Source organism: Gymnogyps californianus, chromosome 4 (genome assembly GCF_018139145.2).
Source record: "Gymnogyps californianus isolate 813 chromosome 4, ASM1813914v2, whole genome shotgun sequence".
Lineage (NCBI taxonomy): Eukaryota > Metazoa > Chordata > Aves > Accipitriformes > Cathartidae > Gymnogyps > Gymnogyps californianus.
The window spans coordinates 26247908-26265521 of record NC_059474.1 but is presented as its reverse complement, the minus strand read 5'-3'; the positions used below and the strand labels follow the sequence as shown (position 1 = coordinate 26265521).

General features: G+C 41.1%; 1 protein-coding gene across 2 annotated transcripts in view; it reads left to right on the top strand.

Annotated features, from left to right (window-relative positions):
• Positions 1–1075: 1075 nt before the first annotated feature.
• The window catches only part of SMIM14 (small integral membrane protein 14), a 45001-nt gene continuing 28462 nt past the window's right edge, over positions 1076–17614 (top strand). For both annotated transcript variants that reach the window (XR_007766467.1, XM_050896706.1), the window contains exons 1-2: positions 1076–1132; positions 16190–16300. Coding sequence is in view for 1 of the 2 variants with exons in the window: in XM_050896706.1 (XP_050752663.1) it covers positions 16226–16300 (75 nt within the window). In the remaining variant the exon portion in view is untranslated. The remainder of the gene's footprint in view (positions 1133–16189; positions 16301–17614) is intronic.

Sequence of the window (17614 nt, the reverse complement as noted above, 5' to 3'; positions counted from 1 at the left end):
GCTTGTCCCCATATGTGGGCCATATCAGACTGCATGAGGCACTGGTGCCGTAAGGAGGTACTGACTTGTGAGAACTTGCAACTTCCATCCAACCTTCCTTTCTCACTGTAATTGTAGCATTGTCCTTGTTTTCTGGCTTGCAGGAGGTAAGCCGCCCTTGGAAATACTGGAGGACAAGATTTTCTTCCCTGTGTAATCCCCATTGCATTATGGCATGGTATCGCTGTCCCCAGGACAGGATGTTGTCCATCTTTCCGTACGGGAGCATGGCACCCCAGCTCCTTGGCTAGGCACAGGTAAACCCAACTGGCTGATGTGAGAAGCCATGACCTGAAATTTTCCTTTCTAACTTCATTCCACAGCATCTAAATGCATATTTTGAGGGATGCTTTAATTGCTGAGAAGCCTTGTGAGTCATGAGCTCCTAAACAAGCTTTAGATTGCTAGGTGAGGAAACTACACTGTAAATTCCCTCATACTTCGGAGGTGATGGCTGGGGGCCAAGCAACCATAGTGACCGTATTTCTGAGGGGGGCGCAGAGCCCTGGCCGCGGGGGCTGTGGCAGACCCACACGCACAGCAGGCCCCAGAGGAGCTACTTTCCTTGCGTCTTCTCAGCGCTGACTTACTGGGGCTTTACTTAAGGCCGACGCGTTGCTTGAAAATGACACCGCCCGGCACGCCGGGCTACCGCGGCCGCGTATCCTCCTGCCCGCGTAGCGCCCAAGCCTGCCTCCGCCGGGCAGCGAAGGCCGGGACGCGGCTGCCCCTGCCCGGCAAGCAGCCCAGAGGCGGCGCGGCGCGGGCGGCCTGCGGGCTCCCGAGCCGGGGTGGCAGCCGCCCCGCGGAGGGCCGGGCCGGGCCGGGCCGGCCGGGACGCGGAGGGGCGTGCGCGGAGGGCGGTAGCCGTTCGGCGCCGCCCCGGCCCCGCCGCCGCCGCCGCTGCCGCCGCCGGGAGCCGGCAGATCCGGGTCTCGTGGCGCGGGCTGACGTGTGAGCCGGCCCGAAGCAGCGGGGCCGAGCCGCGGGGCCGCCTCTGCCAGCCCGGCCGCCCTGCCCCTGCCCCCGCGCCCGCCCGAGCCGCGCAGCCCTCCGCAGCCCTCCGCGCCCCCGCGACGGCGGCCAGAGCACGGTGAGCGGTGGGGCGCCGCGGCCGGGGGGCGCCGCGGCGGGGAAGGGGAGGGCGCGGGCCAGCCGCGGCCAGGCAGAGCCGGGCGGGTTTCCGCGGACACCCCCGCCCGTCCCTCCGTCCGCCGGGCGCGGAGCGGAGCGGCGGCGCGGCCCGGGGAGTGGCCGCGGAGCCTGGGGAGCCCGCGGTGGGGGCGGCGGGGGTAACTTCAAGCCTGTTGAAGTACAGAAACGTCCCCGCTGCCAGGCGCTTCGCCGGGTGCCCGGGAAGGTAAACACCAGGAGAGCCGGAGCCGTTCCGCTCGTTATTGGGCAGCACTCCTCTTTTTCAAACCAGTGAAACGTCCGCTCGTCTTCTTTACAGCTGGTCTGATTTGGGTTTTTCTGGTTGTTGGGGTTTTTAGTGCAAAGTGGCACTCCTCTGTCGAGTGTTGTTTTTTTTTTAAAGGATCTCAGTCTGATACTTTGAGCCAAAGGGGTTTAGTTTTCTCTCTTTAAAGAAGCTGGAAGTGGCATGCTGACACCAGGGTATGTGCTCCCAGGCTGCTCCCTGCTTTTTGAAAAGCGTGTGCAACTAAAGTGGGAGAAATTGAACAATGTCTTGTGAAAGATAATCTCAGGAAAAGGACAGTGTCACACTGCCATTAATTTATTAAAGATAGGATTCCTGCCAGGAACTCTTCATATGTGTGCTCCAAGATGTGATTTGTAGCAGATTACAGTGGGGAAGGGGTATATTGGCCTTGGAGACCACAAGATATCGTCCATGGTCATTCCTCCGCAGCTGTCACCGTGCCGGGTTCCCCAGATGTCCTGCCCGCAGCTCAGCCGCTGCCTTCCATGGCAGTTCTGAGGCCTCAGCTAACCACTGCTTCTGTGTGAATGTGGCACATGACCTACATCCAAAACTTTTGTTTCCTGGCAAACACCTGTTTGTCTAGTCAGTCTTCAGGATTGCCTTTTAGATTATAGATTTGTTGGTGTGGGGACTGTTTGTGTTGTATACTGGCTGAACATCCATGTCAGCCAAGATAAGTCTTGAAAACCATCTCCAGTTTTTAGAGGTGAGGACATCTAACTTTTTTGGTCTTAATAGCTTATTATGTTAATGTTATTAGTGTGCCTATTGGGGAGTGTACGTATATACAGTGAGCATTAGTGGCTTACGTCTTAGAAGTCTTTACATGCTTAGCTGCTCGAGTGCTATCCACCTTTACTCATTTCTGGTACTTTCCAAAAGCAGACATCAGCTCAAAAAAATCAAAATGAGAAAAAAAAACCCAAATCAATCTTACTTTTGATTTCTTCCTATATACAGTGAGAGAGAATAAATCCTTGATAATTCCTTCTAATTCTTGTGACCTGTTGAGATGAAAGAAATCAAGCTATTGTTGTTGATCACTGATTTTAAAAAAGTGACCCTGTCACTGACAACATGGCTTGAAATGGTAGAAGCATTGGCAAAATAAAAGTGGTTGTAATGTTAGCAGTACATAAGTCGGTTCAGCCCTGAGCTTGGTTCCTTCCCTTCCCACTGAGGTGGGTGAGTCCAACCTCTTTGGTTCTTTTTGTAAAATACCAGATTTACAATTTTTGCCTAACTCTAGAGTGGTATGGAGTTCTGTATTTTAAGTGGTTTAAGATCATTTTCTGTAAGGTGCTAAACAAGTGCAAAGCCATACCGGATGTGTTATTGGTCATTCCACAAAGTATTGTCACGTGTGCTTCTCTGGCAGGCAGGGACATCCCTGACCCACTCAGGACCATAAGCCAGGAGGGTCTGCTTTAGAACTGAGATGGTGGTAGCAGCCATTCTGTAGCTCTGGGTGGATCTTATTTTAGCCTAGCTGGTATTATTTGGTGACTATAGAAATAAATATGATGAACATGGTTCTATGAAATTCCTTATACCGTGCATGTTGTGATGGTTTTGCAGCACCTTACCCAAACCACAATCAAGTCCATTAAGTCCGAAGTGCATGGCCCAGTTACATGGGCAACATTCTTCAGTCCGTGTTCTTCCCTCATTCTAAGGGAAAAATAAGAATAATACACTTGTTGTTAAAGAAGTAGTCTACATAAAAAGAATTTCAAAATGCATTGTGGTTTTAATCGCTTTGTAACTATTGTATCTGCTTTCAAAAGGTTGGTATTTGATTTTAGAGAAAGTTAGTTTCTAACTGACTTCTTGTTTTGTTATTAACTTCTCATTTTCTACTTTCATATATTTAGACTTCAGAATTAGTGATGTGTGAATGTTATTTGCATAACAGATGTGTAATAAAACAAGGTCTATGTTCGTGTTTCAGAATTTTCCCTCCTAGATATTTTAGGTACTTGACATACATTCTTAAAGACCAAATCTTATCTCTGCTGAAGTTCATCATAGCAGAATTGCGCCTAACAACATCACGAGTCTTCACAGGGCCAGTACAATGAAAGCAGCAAGATCCAATTTCTTTTCTTATAAGCACGTATCAATGGAGAAGGTGTACAGTGCCCTGACAATACCAAGTATCAGATTCTTACTCTGTACGTTTTGAACATTTATCAGATTACTCATCACAACAAATACAAAAATATTTTGGCAGATGCATTTATACATAGAAAAATTGATGTCATCTGCCCATATTCTGCTTGGGAAGCAAATCAGAGAGCCTGTGAGCCTGCTTTGCATACATGCTATTGCATGCATGCTTTGCATACGTGCATTTACATACATGCTGTTACACTTGATGTTAAGCACGCTTTCTGTTTTAACTTCCTAGGTTATAGATTCAATTTAGTAATATGTAAAGATCCATCTAGTTGTTAATGATGCACCTGATTCTGCAAGATGCTGAGTACTTCTTGGAAGATCCAAGTGCTCCCAAGTCCTCTATAGGTACAGTGGAAGCTGAGAAAACTTTGTAAGGTTATACCACAGAGCCAAATCTTGCAGTCCTTGTTCAGGTAAAAAAAAAAAAAAAAAAGAAAAAGGAATTATTTTCCCAGAGTAGCTCCTTCAGCTTTTGTGCCTTGACTCACAAATAGCTAGCTTCCCCATTTCCTAAGGAGCCTCATGTGAAGAAAGACTCCTTAGCTCCTCATTATGAAAGAATACAGTAAGGGATATGAGAAGGATCAGTCTGTGTTAGCTGTGTTAGTCTTACTTCTGCTGGACTTTAGTAGCGGTACAGTGGAGGAGTATGGTCCTGTCCTCCTTTTTCCATCCTATCACCTGTTCCACGGTATTGGCTGGGGCTGGGGCAAGAAAAAGGTCCCTTAGTGATGATTGATATGGCTTTTCATGAAAGATTTGAAGATGCTCAGGGAGCAGCCTCTGGCATGATTGAGTGGTTATACGCTTGCATGGTTATTAATTGAACAAATATGCTTCAGAGGCTTTAGTCGAAGTGTCTAGCTGTTATTTTTACAGATAATGGAACAAATTAGCCCCATTTGGGTGGGAACAGATAGAATTACACTTGATAAAAGTTTTCCTCATTAAGATTAGTTCTGATTCTTCTGCAGCTTTGCATGCATTAAAAACCATGGCTTTCTGGAGCTAAATATAGTTTCATTCTTACTTTATAAAACTGCTAGACAAATGTCAGATCCAAAGCACTGAGCTCTCTTCGGAAAGAAAAGATTTTTTCAGAAAGAACAGAAAAGCTGTACAAAAATGTAGCACCAACCATTTACATGATATAAGCAGCTGCAATGCTTTATTTGTCGAATCTTTGTCAAATACAGGCCTCTAGTAATAGAGCTTTGGTCTTTTTTGTTCATATATTCACATGTATATGTTCATATATTTCCATCATAAAAGCTTTATTTTCAGCAAGGCAATATTTTTGGAGAACTTGATAAAATAGTTTATGTCAGTTTTCGTACATAAGAAAGTTAGTTTAGGGAAAAAAATAGCTGTCTGAATGAAATTACATGAAGATGTGAAGAAAAGTTGGTTAGCTCTTCAAGTAGTTGGACTAAATCAAGCATGAAACAAAGCTTCCTGGTGTGAGTGGCCTTAGTTTAACAAGAATTCCTGTGCAAGTGGTTACAGTGTCGTTAGGGGCTCATCACTTTCATATCTAGGTGAGACTGAGTAGATGGCACCTGTCATTAAGCACCCCTATTTGAAAATACTAGATAAAGCTTTTATCAGGGAACTCCGTGAAATATAGAAATATTCTTATACATAGACTTCTCTTGAGCCTTGTAGATTGTTGGATGCTTCAGTTTCAAGTTAGTACATGGAACAGAAGTGTCTAAAGATGAAAAATACCTTCTTTCCTGTGGGAAAACTGTGGAGCCGAAGGTGAGATGCATGTTGCAAACTAATCCTGATCTCGTGAAATAGTATCATAGATTTTCCTTGTGCAAATTAATGTAACAGATTTAAAAATCTGTTGCTAGTAGGTGCAGGGGAGTCTTGTATAATTTGCATAGCACTTTCCTTTTGATAATCTAAACTAGTCTATGAGTCTGCTGAATTAGATGGATGTTATTCTCTGGTAAAAACTGGGTCGTCTTTTAGCTAAACATATGTAAATAAGCAAGCCCAGAAATCCTGTTAATTGCTACAGATTCCCTCTGGTACAAGTACTGATTAAAAATATTCTAATTGATAAGCTTCAAATTGTTTACTGCAGGTATGTAGAAAACCTGATTCAGCTTCCATTGAAGTTGAAGACAGGCACCCGCTAGCTTCAGATAAAATTTGATCTGGCCTAAAGGGGTTAGGAGCAGGGCTGCCAGGGAATAGAGCTGCTTTCATCTGAAAATTGAAAATCCTGCTATCTTTCTCAGCATGCTCCTACCCTGCTAAATCTGTTTGCTCAGTGGCAAGTTATTAGAAACATATGTCATCCCTGGAGAAAAAAAAAAAAGAAAATATTCCAAAGAATTTCTGTATAATTTTGTGTTTGTATGTGGATGGAGTAACATTAAGGAATAGTGTATTTTTACAGTTTTAAGGATTTAGTAATGTATTTTATAATCTAAACAATAGTACTCTTAATAAACGAGTCTCAAAAAACTTCATAGCTCATGGTTTAGGGCTGCACTTGCTGGCTCAATATGGTGGAAAAACTTTCATTTTTATTTGTTTTGAAACTGTACATTTTTGTAAAGGAGTGAATAAGAGAATTTTTTAATGTTTATTTTTGCAAAGAGATGAAATGTCCAAAAATTTCTGAATGATTGACCCTCCAAAAAAAATTACTTCAAAATAATGAGTTATTGCAGGCCACCTGAGCTGCAGCAACTGCCTGGGTGCTCACGGTTAGCTCAGGGCAGCTCTGAAGTGAAGTGTCTCAGTTTAACCTTTTTCTCGTACGGACTAAGCAAAGTCATGTTTGCTCACTCTTCCCATGGGCTTAGAGTGTGTGCAGGGACCGTTGCCACAGCTCAGCTGCTGTGCAGTGGCTTTGTTACACCATGGTAATTTGCTCATGAGCTTGAGTCCTGAGCCTCACTGGGTGAGCTTTAAAGTTGGATCTGCTTTGAGCTCTCAGGTTGCTTTAGTACATTTGAACATATTAATCATAATCTTGATACATAAATCTTGGAACAAGAGCAGAGATGTTTTATGGACAGGTTACATAGTTGTTTGTAGGAACATATTCTTTTTCCATACTTAGTCTTTTAAAGTAAATGATTAGTTTTGTATTATGAAGCGCGAAAGTTAAGTGCAAAACATCTCTTGGGCGAGGTAACTAACAGCAAAGTCCGTTTCCCTGTTCTACTCCCATGGGGAGGCTGGTGCAAAATGCTCACCTCTGCCGTTTTCCATCTGCAGGGAGTACCCTTTATTCTTGTTTCCCTGCAAAAGTCTGCTCCCTGGAAGGCCAGCTCCTCTTTCGTGTGTAGCCACTTGTTCAGAATCAGGCCTGCCAAAACATTGCAACACAAGCCTGTAGCCCTAGTTGGCATGGTACAGCATGGGTGTCCTCTCAGTGCTGGTGCAGAAGTGCTCTCAGCAGGGGTTTCAGATCCAATATGTGTTGCTTCCAGCAGTAGTGCATCGCTTGTACAGCTGCAACGGTGCTGAATTTAGGAGGCTGGCAGTTGTTGCTGGGGAATGGGAAGAGGAGTGTCGACAGAAGCAGTGGGGCAGTCTGTAGTGCCAGAGACACTAACCAAAAGCAGGAGAGTAAGCAAATTTGCCTTTTGCATTAACATATGTCAAACAAAATTATTAAATAGCCATTAGTCATTCAGTGCAATAGGAATAATTTTGTTGTCCTAGCCCATTGTCACAGTCTCCTACACTAGAAATAAATGTTAAAGTGAAGCTGAAGCATTTACTTAGCAGAAAGAGGGTGTTATTCTTGGACAATGTTCCGTGTCATTGACATCTTCTCTTAATTAGCTTTCATATTCCAAGAGATTTCTTCCAGAAAAATGTCATCATTTTAACAAAAGGATGACCAAATGCTGACAGCTGGAGTTTGGCAATAACATTCTGTATCAAATATCAGTAAATGAATTCTAAAATAGCTGGACTGCTTTTTTGGTCCATGACTGGATGTGCATAATTAGCTCCTTTTCAAGTGTTTTGCCCAGAAGAAATGTTAAGCCACCTGCATGGGAATAAGTAAATAGCTTTTTTTAATCTTGGTGGGTCTTATTTAGCTCCCTTGGGGAGTTCAGTTTTGATCACTGACATCATCCTTATAGCCTTAAAGCCTGAAATCTCTCTCCTCACATATTGGGGACTAGCCATGAAAAGGAAGGTGGGAAACAGTACTGGAACAGTGGGGGGTTTTAATGTGTGGGTTCTTGTCCCTGAGAGTTGTACTTGACACTGACAAGCCTTAATTAAACTGAAAGAAGCATCTGTGTCATCTTCTGTATTTCCCTGATATACCGTTCTGTGTTGAACTGATGCACCTCAGCATAGCTGTAACCTTGGTTAGCCTTGTCCACAAATAGTAAGTTTCCTACTAGATCCTGCCACCCTTTAAAGCGGTGTGAACTTTTTCACATACTTCAGTGAGAGAAGAGTTGTGATGCTTGGCTGTGAAAGGGTTTTGACCATAACTATGAGTCTTTTAAGTTTTCATGCTCTAGCTCCTGCTTCACTGCTCTAGGTGCTAGTGCTGTTGGCAGAGTCACCAGAATTTCCTGACGCACTCAGAGCAAATCCAAATGTTCACATCGGGGTTAAAACACTAGTGGCCCAGCAACGCTCACAGTGTTGTGGTGGTCACACAGTGGTGGACTCGTGCTGTGGGGACAAGGGGTGTACCAGTGCTCCAGTAGTCTTGTGAGACCATCAGAAAAAAACATCAGGAAGATCCTTAGCACGCACTTCTCAGTTCTGAGCCTGTCCCTGCTTCAAAAGCTCCTTCCCTGATTTTGGCATGTCACTGTAGTATCCTTCAGTGGCTGGCTCGGCATTTCTTAGTTTCTTTGGTTTTGCTCCTATTTTTAAGGAGTTGTTTTGTATTAAATTAGCATTTGTAAGAAGCACCAGATGGATGACACTGGAAAATTAATTCATGATTTACTTACCAAATGATTTGTGAGACGGTAGCAAAGTTACCCACTAGTATTCCTTGAGCAGGATGTGGCTGAGTGAGCAGGTCTCTTGTGGAGCTCCTACTCGTCTTGATGTCTCTGTTGAAACCAACAATAACAGCACCAATTGCATACATCTGTGTGCATGGTTAAGCACTGACTTTTCCATGAGGAAAGGAACTGGCTTAGCTTAATCTGCATTGAAAAGCTCATCTTAGATCTTGTTAATTATCCTGAGAGAAGTTGTAGTGCAAAAATACACTTGCCAACTCATTAGGCTACAGCTGGAAGTCCAGGGAGACGTGCTGATGCTTTCAAGTACAAAATCAGCTGCTTTCCCCCCTGCCCCTTGGAATTATAACGAGAGTGGAGAGGATTGCTTTATACTCTGAAAGTGTTGCTATGTCTAGGAACCCTCTTTGGGTATTGTATCACCCATCAAAATCGTTGCAGCTCTTTTCCCTAGAAGAGCTAAATGGATGATCTGAACTGGGACAATTAGTTGAAGAAAGCTGTAATTGGAGCCACACTTCACTGTGGCAGCACTCCTCCTGGCAGGACCCACATTTATATCCTGCTGTTTTGCTTTTGCTGCCCAGTCAGCCAGTTGGTTTTCTTTTGTCCTGAAAACTCAATTTTATGCCCAGGAGAAGGCCTGGTAGAAAAAGATCATCAATGGTCCTCTAGAGATCTGTGACCTTGCAGAACTACTAGATCCTGGTCCACTGAAGCCAATGGGAGTGCTGGTATTTGTTTCAGTAAAAGCAGGATGGAGCTGTAAGCGTGAAAGAGATGATGGGAGACAGCTTCTCTTGCATTGTTAATAAAAGGGATTAAAAATTACCGTTATAAAAAAGCCAAGTATAATGTTGCAGTGTTTCAGACTTAAGCTCTATGAGGGAATATTTACTTGAACTATCTAAATTACAGTAATAGAGGAGAACAGATCCTTGGAATGTTTTAATTAGTATCAATTTGTGTACAAGATTCTTCTTTTTTACAGAACCTATTTTTAGCCTTGTTTGAACAGAGGAAGTTGCTTTGTAAAGGAAGTTTCCTTAGAAATCTTCAAGCTTATTTTTGCCAGTTCTATAACCCCGACAATTTAAAACTCTTGCATAAAAAATGCAGACCACCTCCACTGGTGGGCCTTACTTATGCCAGGCCCTTGGCTTCTGGATTAATTTTGATTTAGTGTGGTGTCCTCCCCTATTGCCTTAGAATCATGCATCCATTAACTTCAGACAGAATAGCATTTATTTATTTTAAAGTACTGCTTATTTTTCTCTTTATTTTCTCCCTATTTCTGTAGTTCCTTTTGTGATGTTTCTTCCCTATTCAGCTACAAATGCTTTTGTTTTCTTACACTGTCCTGTAATTTTATCCTGTGTTTAGTTATTCCCTTCCTTTGCTTTTTTAATGGCTCTGTTACCAGTTCTGCCTCGTTCCTCCTTTATATTGCTCTGGTGATAGGAAATGTGCTGCATTTCTGGTGGTAGCAACTGAAAAAACTAGAAATTTCACAAAGATCTTTGCAGGTAAAATCGGCCAGTCCTATCTACACATATCTCTGGTTTGGTTTTTTAAGAGAGAAACCCCAAATCCATGCATATTATTTTTCCCCTCGATGCTCTAACCCAGTCTGAAGAGAAACTTGATGCAGAAATCAATGGACAAAATTCTCTGGCCTGTCTTACTAACAAAGTTTAGCTGCACAACTGAAATAATAGGAAGTTAAATAATAGGCTAGTGAGTTGGATGTAGGTAGTTCATAAAAAAAATCAACAGGAAAATGCATTCTATAACAAATACAGAAAATTCTGAGTTTGGCAGGGATTCACTGGATTTGAATGTTTAGGCTCCTCATGGTTGGTTGGTCACTAGTAAGCAATATTGCCCTACCTTTATCTATTATTTTACTATATACCTAATTGATGTTGAATTGGACTTTGTGTGACTAGGCAGGGTTCAGTGAGTCCGGTCCCTAGAAGAGGCAGGATTAGAAACAGACTTTGGAGTAACCACTTGTACCAGAGGCATTTTAAAGTGGCCAGTAATGAGTCAGCTGAGGTGCCAGTTACCCCTGGAGCGCTGATGGTACCCAGGGAGACAGAGTGGCCAAGGAGGAGAAGAAAGAGTCCTATAAAAGCAGTGATCAGGAACTTTATGAGGAGCAGATCACAGCAGTCTCTTCTTGCTTTAACTGAAGCAAATTTCCACCCCCTGGGTTAACGGGTGCTATGATCACACAGCCCCAGTGCCTGGTAGTTTCTCTGGGACAGGACTTCATGTGCAGGATTGCAAGGGCATTATGCTACACGAGGCCAATGTACAGGATGTTTTAGATGCTAGAAGAGAATACTTGGAGGTCATTTGGAGATGGGAAAGATTATACAGAAGAACCAAACTTGGGGCATGCTGTGAAGAAAATAATTAGAGAAAGGGTCAGGTGTCGTAAGAAAACATGGATACTAAGATGACTTAGGTGCAGGTAAAAAGGCAAGAGAACAAACCCTTTTTATGGAAATCTGGATCCTTTAGGAGATCATGGAAGAGTATAGCAGAGAGGGTTTCTGCCTCTGACAGTAAGATAAAAATGAACATTTTGTCTTTAGAGCAGTGAATTGTTCATGCTTTGTGTATGGCTTTTGCTATTTTAGCCCTTTATCATTTTGCAGAATGCTTGCAGAGGCATAACAAGTCATTTGCTTTCTTTCTACATTTTTATTTTAAATTTTATACATATTTTCATTTGTTCTGCCACACTTCTCTCAAACTGAACTCAGAAGCAAAATTAACTTTATGGCTTGTTAGAGATATTTGACAATTGTGCTTTGAGTTATTGCAGTTGGCTGAAAAACAGTAACGAGGAGCTGAATAGGGTTTTTTTCTCTTCAAAGTAATGTGGAAAGATTCTGTTACTTGTCTGCTGTACTCTGAGGTATTTTGCTCCCAAGGATTTCTTACCTTCAGTCTTCAAGAAGATAGCAACAGAGCAAAAATAGTTCTTAGCAGAGGAAATCTTCAGCCATTGTATATATCATGTGTATGTGATAGTCTACATTTTAGAAGTGCCTGGATCCAGGAAAGATAAGAGTTAATGAGCTTAGAGTTTTCATGCTGAAGATGCCAGGTTTAGTCCATGATAAATCTACAGTCACTCTGATTTATGTGTCATATAGAGTGAGTGTTTCTTTGAATACTGGAATTATAAATATTTTTACACACTCCTTTAGACCAAGGAGTAGAGATCACCAATATGTGCACTTTGACAGTCTTGCTAATCAGGATCGTATTGGAGTCACATTGGAGGACATCCAGCACACGGAAAATTGACAAAACTTCTTGTTTGCCTTCATGCTAGAAAGGAATTCAGTTTTGTAATGATTAGGGTAGAGAGAGGCAGAGTATAATTTCTGTCTCCCAGAGCTCACCAGCTGCATGCTATTTACTCAGGAGAGGTGTTGCTGAATCGGGAAATAATGTATAGTCATTGCAATAATTTAAAATACAGAAGAGTCTCCAGGTACAAAAAACCAATCAGACTGTAGCCATAAAGATTGCTTTTTTGATAGTAGGGTGTATAAAATATAATATACAGCTGTAGGGCTGGGATTGGGGAAGATAATAAAAGAAGAAACAATTTGCAATAATTACTATAACTGAGAATGCTATTTTTTAAATCATGAGAGACTAGAAATATTTTTCAATATGGCTTAATTGCCTACAATTTCAAATAGATGCTCAAGTCAAAAGGTAATGGTGGGCTTTTATTTCTGTCTTAAATCATCAGAGACCATCCTCCCAAATTATAGTAATGCTGGCTCTGACTACAGTATTTTAATTTCAGTAGTACTGTTTATGATTGCCTCTGTGGGCCTCTTTACACTGGAAGGGTCATATTGACTCTTTGATGGTACATCATATTTGTCCACGTTTACTAATTCTCTCCTTTATTATGCTCTCTATCAGTTTGCTTAGTCTAGAGGCCATACCTTCTCAGCTGTTATCAGTGAGAGCTTTGGCATATTTACCAAATGTATCTTCCAGCTGTTTGTAAACCCTGTGAATTAAATACTGTGCTAGCAGTAATATGGCCAAGCCAAAATACAATAATTTTAAGCAGAGTAAAATTAACTCTCTCAGTCAGAGTACTTGCAGGTATTTGACATCACAGCCTTACCAATTGCTGTGGTCTTACCAGTTACTCTATAAATTCCAAGAAAAACAAGGTAACAATAAACAGGAAAATATACAGAAAAATAAGTAAAGTAAAATCAAATAAAACTACAAGCGTTTTTTTCTTTCTCCAGGTCATGAGGAAAAGAATGGAGCACATCCTCCCTTTTTCTGTGATAGATTGTATGTACAAGAACTGTATTTGCAAAAGGTGGAGAGCTGGTGTGACTCACAGCAAAGAGGTCAGAGCTGGGCAGAACAAGTTAGCCGCTGACGTGAGATCAGACAATTGCAAGTACCGGGAGGCAGGCAGGAAGCACATTGCAATTCTGGAACAGGATTTTGATATGAACAGGCTGCCTAAGAGCACGCAGTGGAGCCAAGGAATCCTGCTCCATGATATATAAAAATACGAGTCTCTTATTACCAAATCTTACACAGGGTCACGAAACATTAATAAACTTAAGGATCTGATTACAGAGCTTAGTTGATATTTAGTACTTTATGCATTCAAAGTCTGTTAAAAATAATACAATTATTAAGCCAAGAATGTTTTATTGGAGAGTGTCATTTTACAAGTGAAGATCATCATATAATATAGAGTGGTTCTCTCTTCTTTATAACTGGTCAGCCACATATAAAATCTCTGTTTCCTCCAGTTCCCAGCAAAAAATAATTGCATAAAGGGGGATTAGGTACCTGGGTTTTTTTAAAGTACTAAAATAACCCAAGTTTAGCATCTTTATCAGGGGAAAACTTAGTGCTTTTCCCAAAATAGATGGTCCATCTTCGGTCCTTTGCCCATGAAAGAACTTGTTATAGGCTTGGAGGAAGGAAAGATAAAGGATGATTCCTTTCAGCATCATGTGAAGGTGAGAAAGCTTGTAAGGGATCTTTTGTTGAAAGCTTGGATGGCATTTTACTTGGTGACATGTGGGCTGCTTTATTTTAGCTCATTAAGGTAATTGGTCACGTACAATTCAGATGCCTTGGGGTAAATTCCTTCTAGCGCACCTCCACTTAAATTTATGATGTTATATGACAGATTAATTTTCCCTGTTTATTGTCTAATCTTTTTCAGTTGTATGCTCTACAAAGAATGTTAGCCTGGTTTCATTGGTGATGACTCTTAGCTGATGTTTTGATTTCTTGTAGTCGTACATAAACACTCCTCTACTAATGGCTGTGACATTACTATGTGTTACTGACTCCTAAATTCTTTCAAGTTACAATTAAATACTGTTTTGCAACTTTACTGGTTCAAATACCTTCTTTTGGATGTCAGCATTATGTCCGGAGAAACCATTTTGCACTATTTAGCAATCAGTGCTTTTACCTGTTCCTCGTGCTAAGATAGTTTTAGAAAGGCCATTCTGGTTGACGTGGCATATCATCCAGGGAGCTTGTGTAGTTAAAAAATTTCTTCTATTGCTGTTGTGCAGTTCTAGTGGTTCTGAGATAATTCCACGAAAGTTAGTGTAGTAGCTTTATAATTAACTCTCAAAAAGAATCATTAGATCATCTGCTGCGATCTCCTGTATATTGGAGAACATCATATCTAAACTTGGGTGCTTCTGTACTTTACTCAATAACCTGTATTTGGCTGAAGCACATCTGAATGCATTGAGAGATGGGAAATCCACCCCTTCCGTGGCAGTTTGTTGCACTGGTCAGTTACTGTAATGGTAAAAATGTATGCCTTGCTTCTCTTTTGAATTTGGTTGATTACAGCTTCCAGTCATTGGTTCTTGATCACCTCTTCATTGAAGAACTTCTCAATACTCAGATTTATTTTTCTGTGCAAAGGTACTTGTATGCTACATAATCAAGTTGTCTCTCAGTCGTCTTTTCACTACATTGCCAGATTAATCTTTCTTAGTGTCTAGGCAAAAGGCCTTTCCTCCATCCCTTCAATGTTATTTTTTTTTCTCTTTTTCAGTTTTCAGTATTCTTTTTAAGAAGTGGAGACCCTAGCAGATTAAGGGCACTGATGTTCAGACTCCATAATGAAGATACGGATATCTCTTACCTTCTTTTACTATCTGGCTTTCTCCATCATGGCAGAGGGTAGTACAGAAGAGTGGTAGACATCAACGGAGGAAGGACTTCTGAAATGCATTTTCTTTTTTCCATCTCTTTCTTCCCCCAAGAGGAAAGAACTATTGTGGTGATACATTCCGTTGAATGAAGATATCTTATAGCCATATGGGTTATTCCTCTTTCTCCTAGTGAGGTTAAAACATTAAAATGCTTATGTTGTGATCAAGGCTGTAAGTTTTGATAGGTGATGACTGCAGAGCACATCTGCTGATTCAGCACACCCTTATCAAATGTCTGGCACCTTCATAAACTACTTGTTTTAGGAAATTGAGAGGTTATATCTACTCTATGCTGCTGCATTTCTTAAGCTTGCCACTTATCTCTCATTAGGGCCCCAGTGTGTGCAATACAAACGCAATCTGAATCCAGCTTTATTGATGCCAAGTTAACAAAAATATTTTGAAAGTATCATTATGCAGAACTGATGTAATACATTGTAAGAGTTCTCATTCGAGAGAAATCAATCCCTGATTTGACCACAAGGCTAGAAATGCCTTGCAATCTGCTACCCATTTTGACCATCAATTAAGTCACTGAGAAGACTATTGGTAAACAGTAAAGATACGCTTATATATGCTTGACATGTCTGGTGTAAGTGGTTTTAGCAGGTGAATAACCTAGAATTGATTCCCCACCATGTCCGTTACAGCTTCTTTGAACTTTCTGTATTGCTAAGTGAATGACGTACTTCTTTGATCTAAAATTAGTGTGTGTAGCTCCATTTTTAAAGTGTTTCCAAGTACATCCACTTTTGCACCCTGCTACTTGCTGTCATTATACAATAAGGGTGATTGTTTTAGCAAAGAACTTACCGGGTTTTAAATTATTTTCCTGTACATTGATCCAGTGGAAGAATGCCAGCAGTTTGTTAGGGTTTAGGAGTACAAGTTCCCCCGACTTTTCAAATTGTGTTCATATACTTAAGAGTTCCACTACGCAGATGAGAGACCAGAATTTAATCTTTGTGGTTCTTGTTTGTTAGGACGTATTTCATTGTGGTATGTGGGAAAACTCAGGGGAGACACACAAATTCTTGCAAAAAAATTATTTGGCTCTCTAAGGAAGCCTGTGTGAGACACTGCTTTCAGCAACATCAAAATGTAACTGCACATACCAGACTTCCTCATTCATGCTGCCAAAGGAATAATAGGATTACCCTGCTTTGTTTTGCTTTTTCATCCTGGCATTAAATGAACTGAAACTTGGTGTGTGAGTCTCTAGAAAATAAGGTCAGTTGAAAAAGAGTTCATTGTCCTTTTATTCCTATTCTTCTTAGGTGTTCACAGACAAGTTCAGGTTTATCCAGAGAACCATGGCAGAAGGTGGATTTGATCCTTGTGAATGCATTTGCTCACATGAACACGCAATGAGAAGACTGATTAATCTGGTAAGGATAACGTGAGGATATTTGGAAGGATAGTTATTCAGACATTACTTCAGCTCTTGCAGATTTGCAGTTATTGATGCTTTTGATTCTGCTTATTCAGTTGCATGTACAGTTAGAATTTGTGTATCTGACTTTCTGATGAGCTTTTGAATGTTAATACAAATGATACCTTTCTGTTTATTTCCCAGGGCTGCATTTTGACAGCATTGACAGTGTTTCTATTGAAATGTTTCTTTGTAACCCTTTTTTAGTTTGCATAAAAACAAAGAAACTACCCTGCAAACTCTTTGAGTTCAAGGTGATACCACACATACGAAGTTCCACGTACTAATATGGCAAGATAACAATGTCTAAGTTTTTAAAACTAACCTTTAAAAAATTCTGAAGTTGAGAATCCAATGAGTTTGAGTTTTGAGTTCTATTTCTTGCTATGTCATTGATATGGTTGAGCAACTTCAAGCAAGTTATTTTACACTGCTGTAACTGTGACCTGTAAAATAGCAATGATTCTTTGCTTCTGTATGGAACTTAGTTCACTGTCCATTGAAGAAAAAGCTACAAAGTGCTAATTTTTTTTTTTCGAAGTAAAAGTATGTTTTTTTTAAAATAACACAAACATTTGTGAACTGTGAGCAATTAGGTGAACTTGATTACAACTCTAATTTGGTTAAACTGTTTTTTAAGATCACATTGTACATCAGCTTCATTTGATGTACTTCCCCTTGTTGATTTTCATAAATTTTTTTTATCGCTTTTTCTTTCTTAGGGCCTAAATTAATGTCCTTTTAAGTTACAGAGTACATCAGCCACTCAAGGCAGTATGTGTGAAGAGTATCCTCTCTAGGATCAGGCCCTTCTTCAAGAGGTTTCTTCTTAGTATTTTAGGAAGGTTGTCAGGAAAATATGGCATCCACTAGCCTGCGATAAGAGTAGGGCTAACATGTAAGTCCCCAAAGAATGTATGTCTGGGAATAAAGAATCAATTTGTGTGCTTGCCCTTAAAATAAAACCACTTCCACGTGCATACATCCACAAAAGAACAAACTTGTTTTAAACAGCACTTTGCAAGAAGTATATATAGCTTGTTCTTGCAAATGTATGGGTTGCACTCATATAGTCCTGCTTCACCCTGAACATAAAATCCTGACTGTCCACACTTTATTGGCTTTGGAGTGCATTGTTACACTATGTCGTCTGGAGTGCCAGGGGAAGAACCTAGAGTTAGGCAGATGCTGTACCTGTGTGTGCTCTCAGGGAGCTTGGCTGACCCCATTTTCCAGAATTACTCTGCTCAGAGTAAGCAGAGTTCACCAT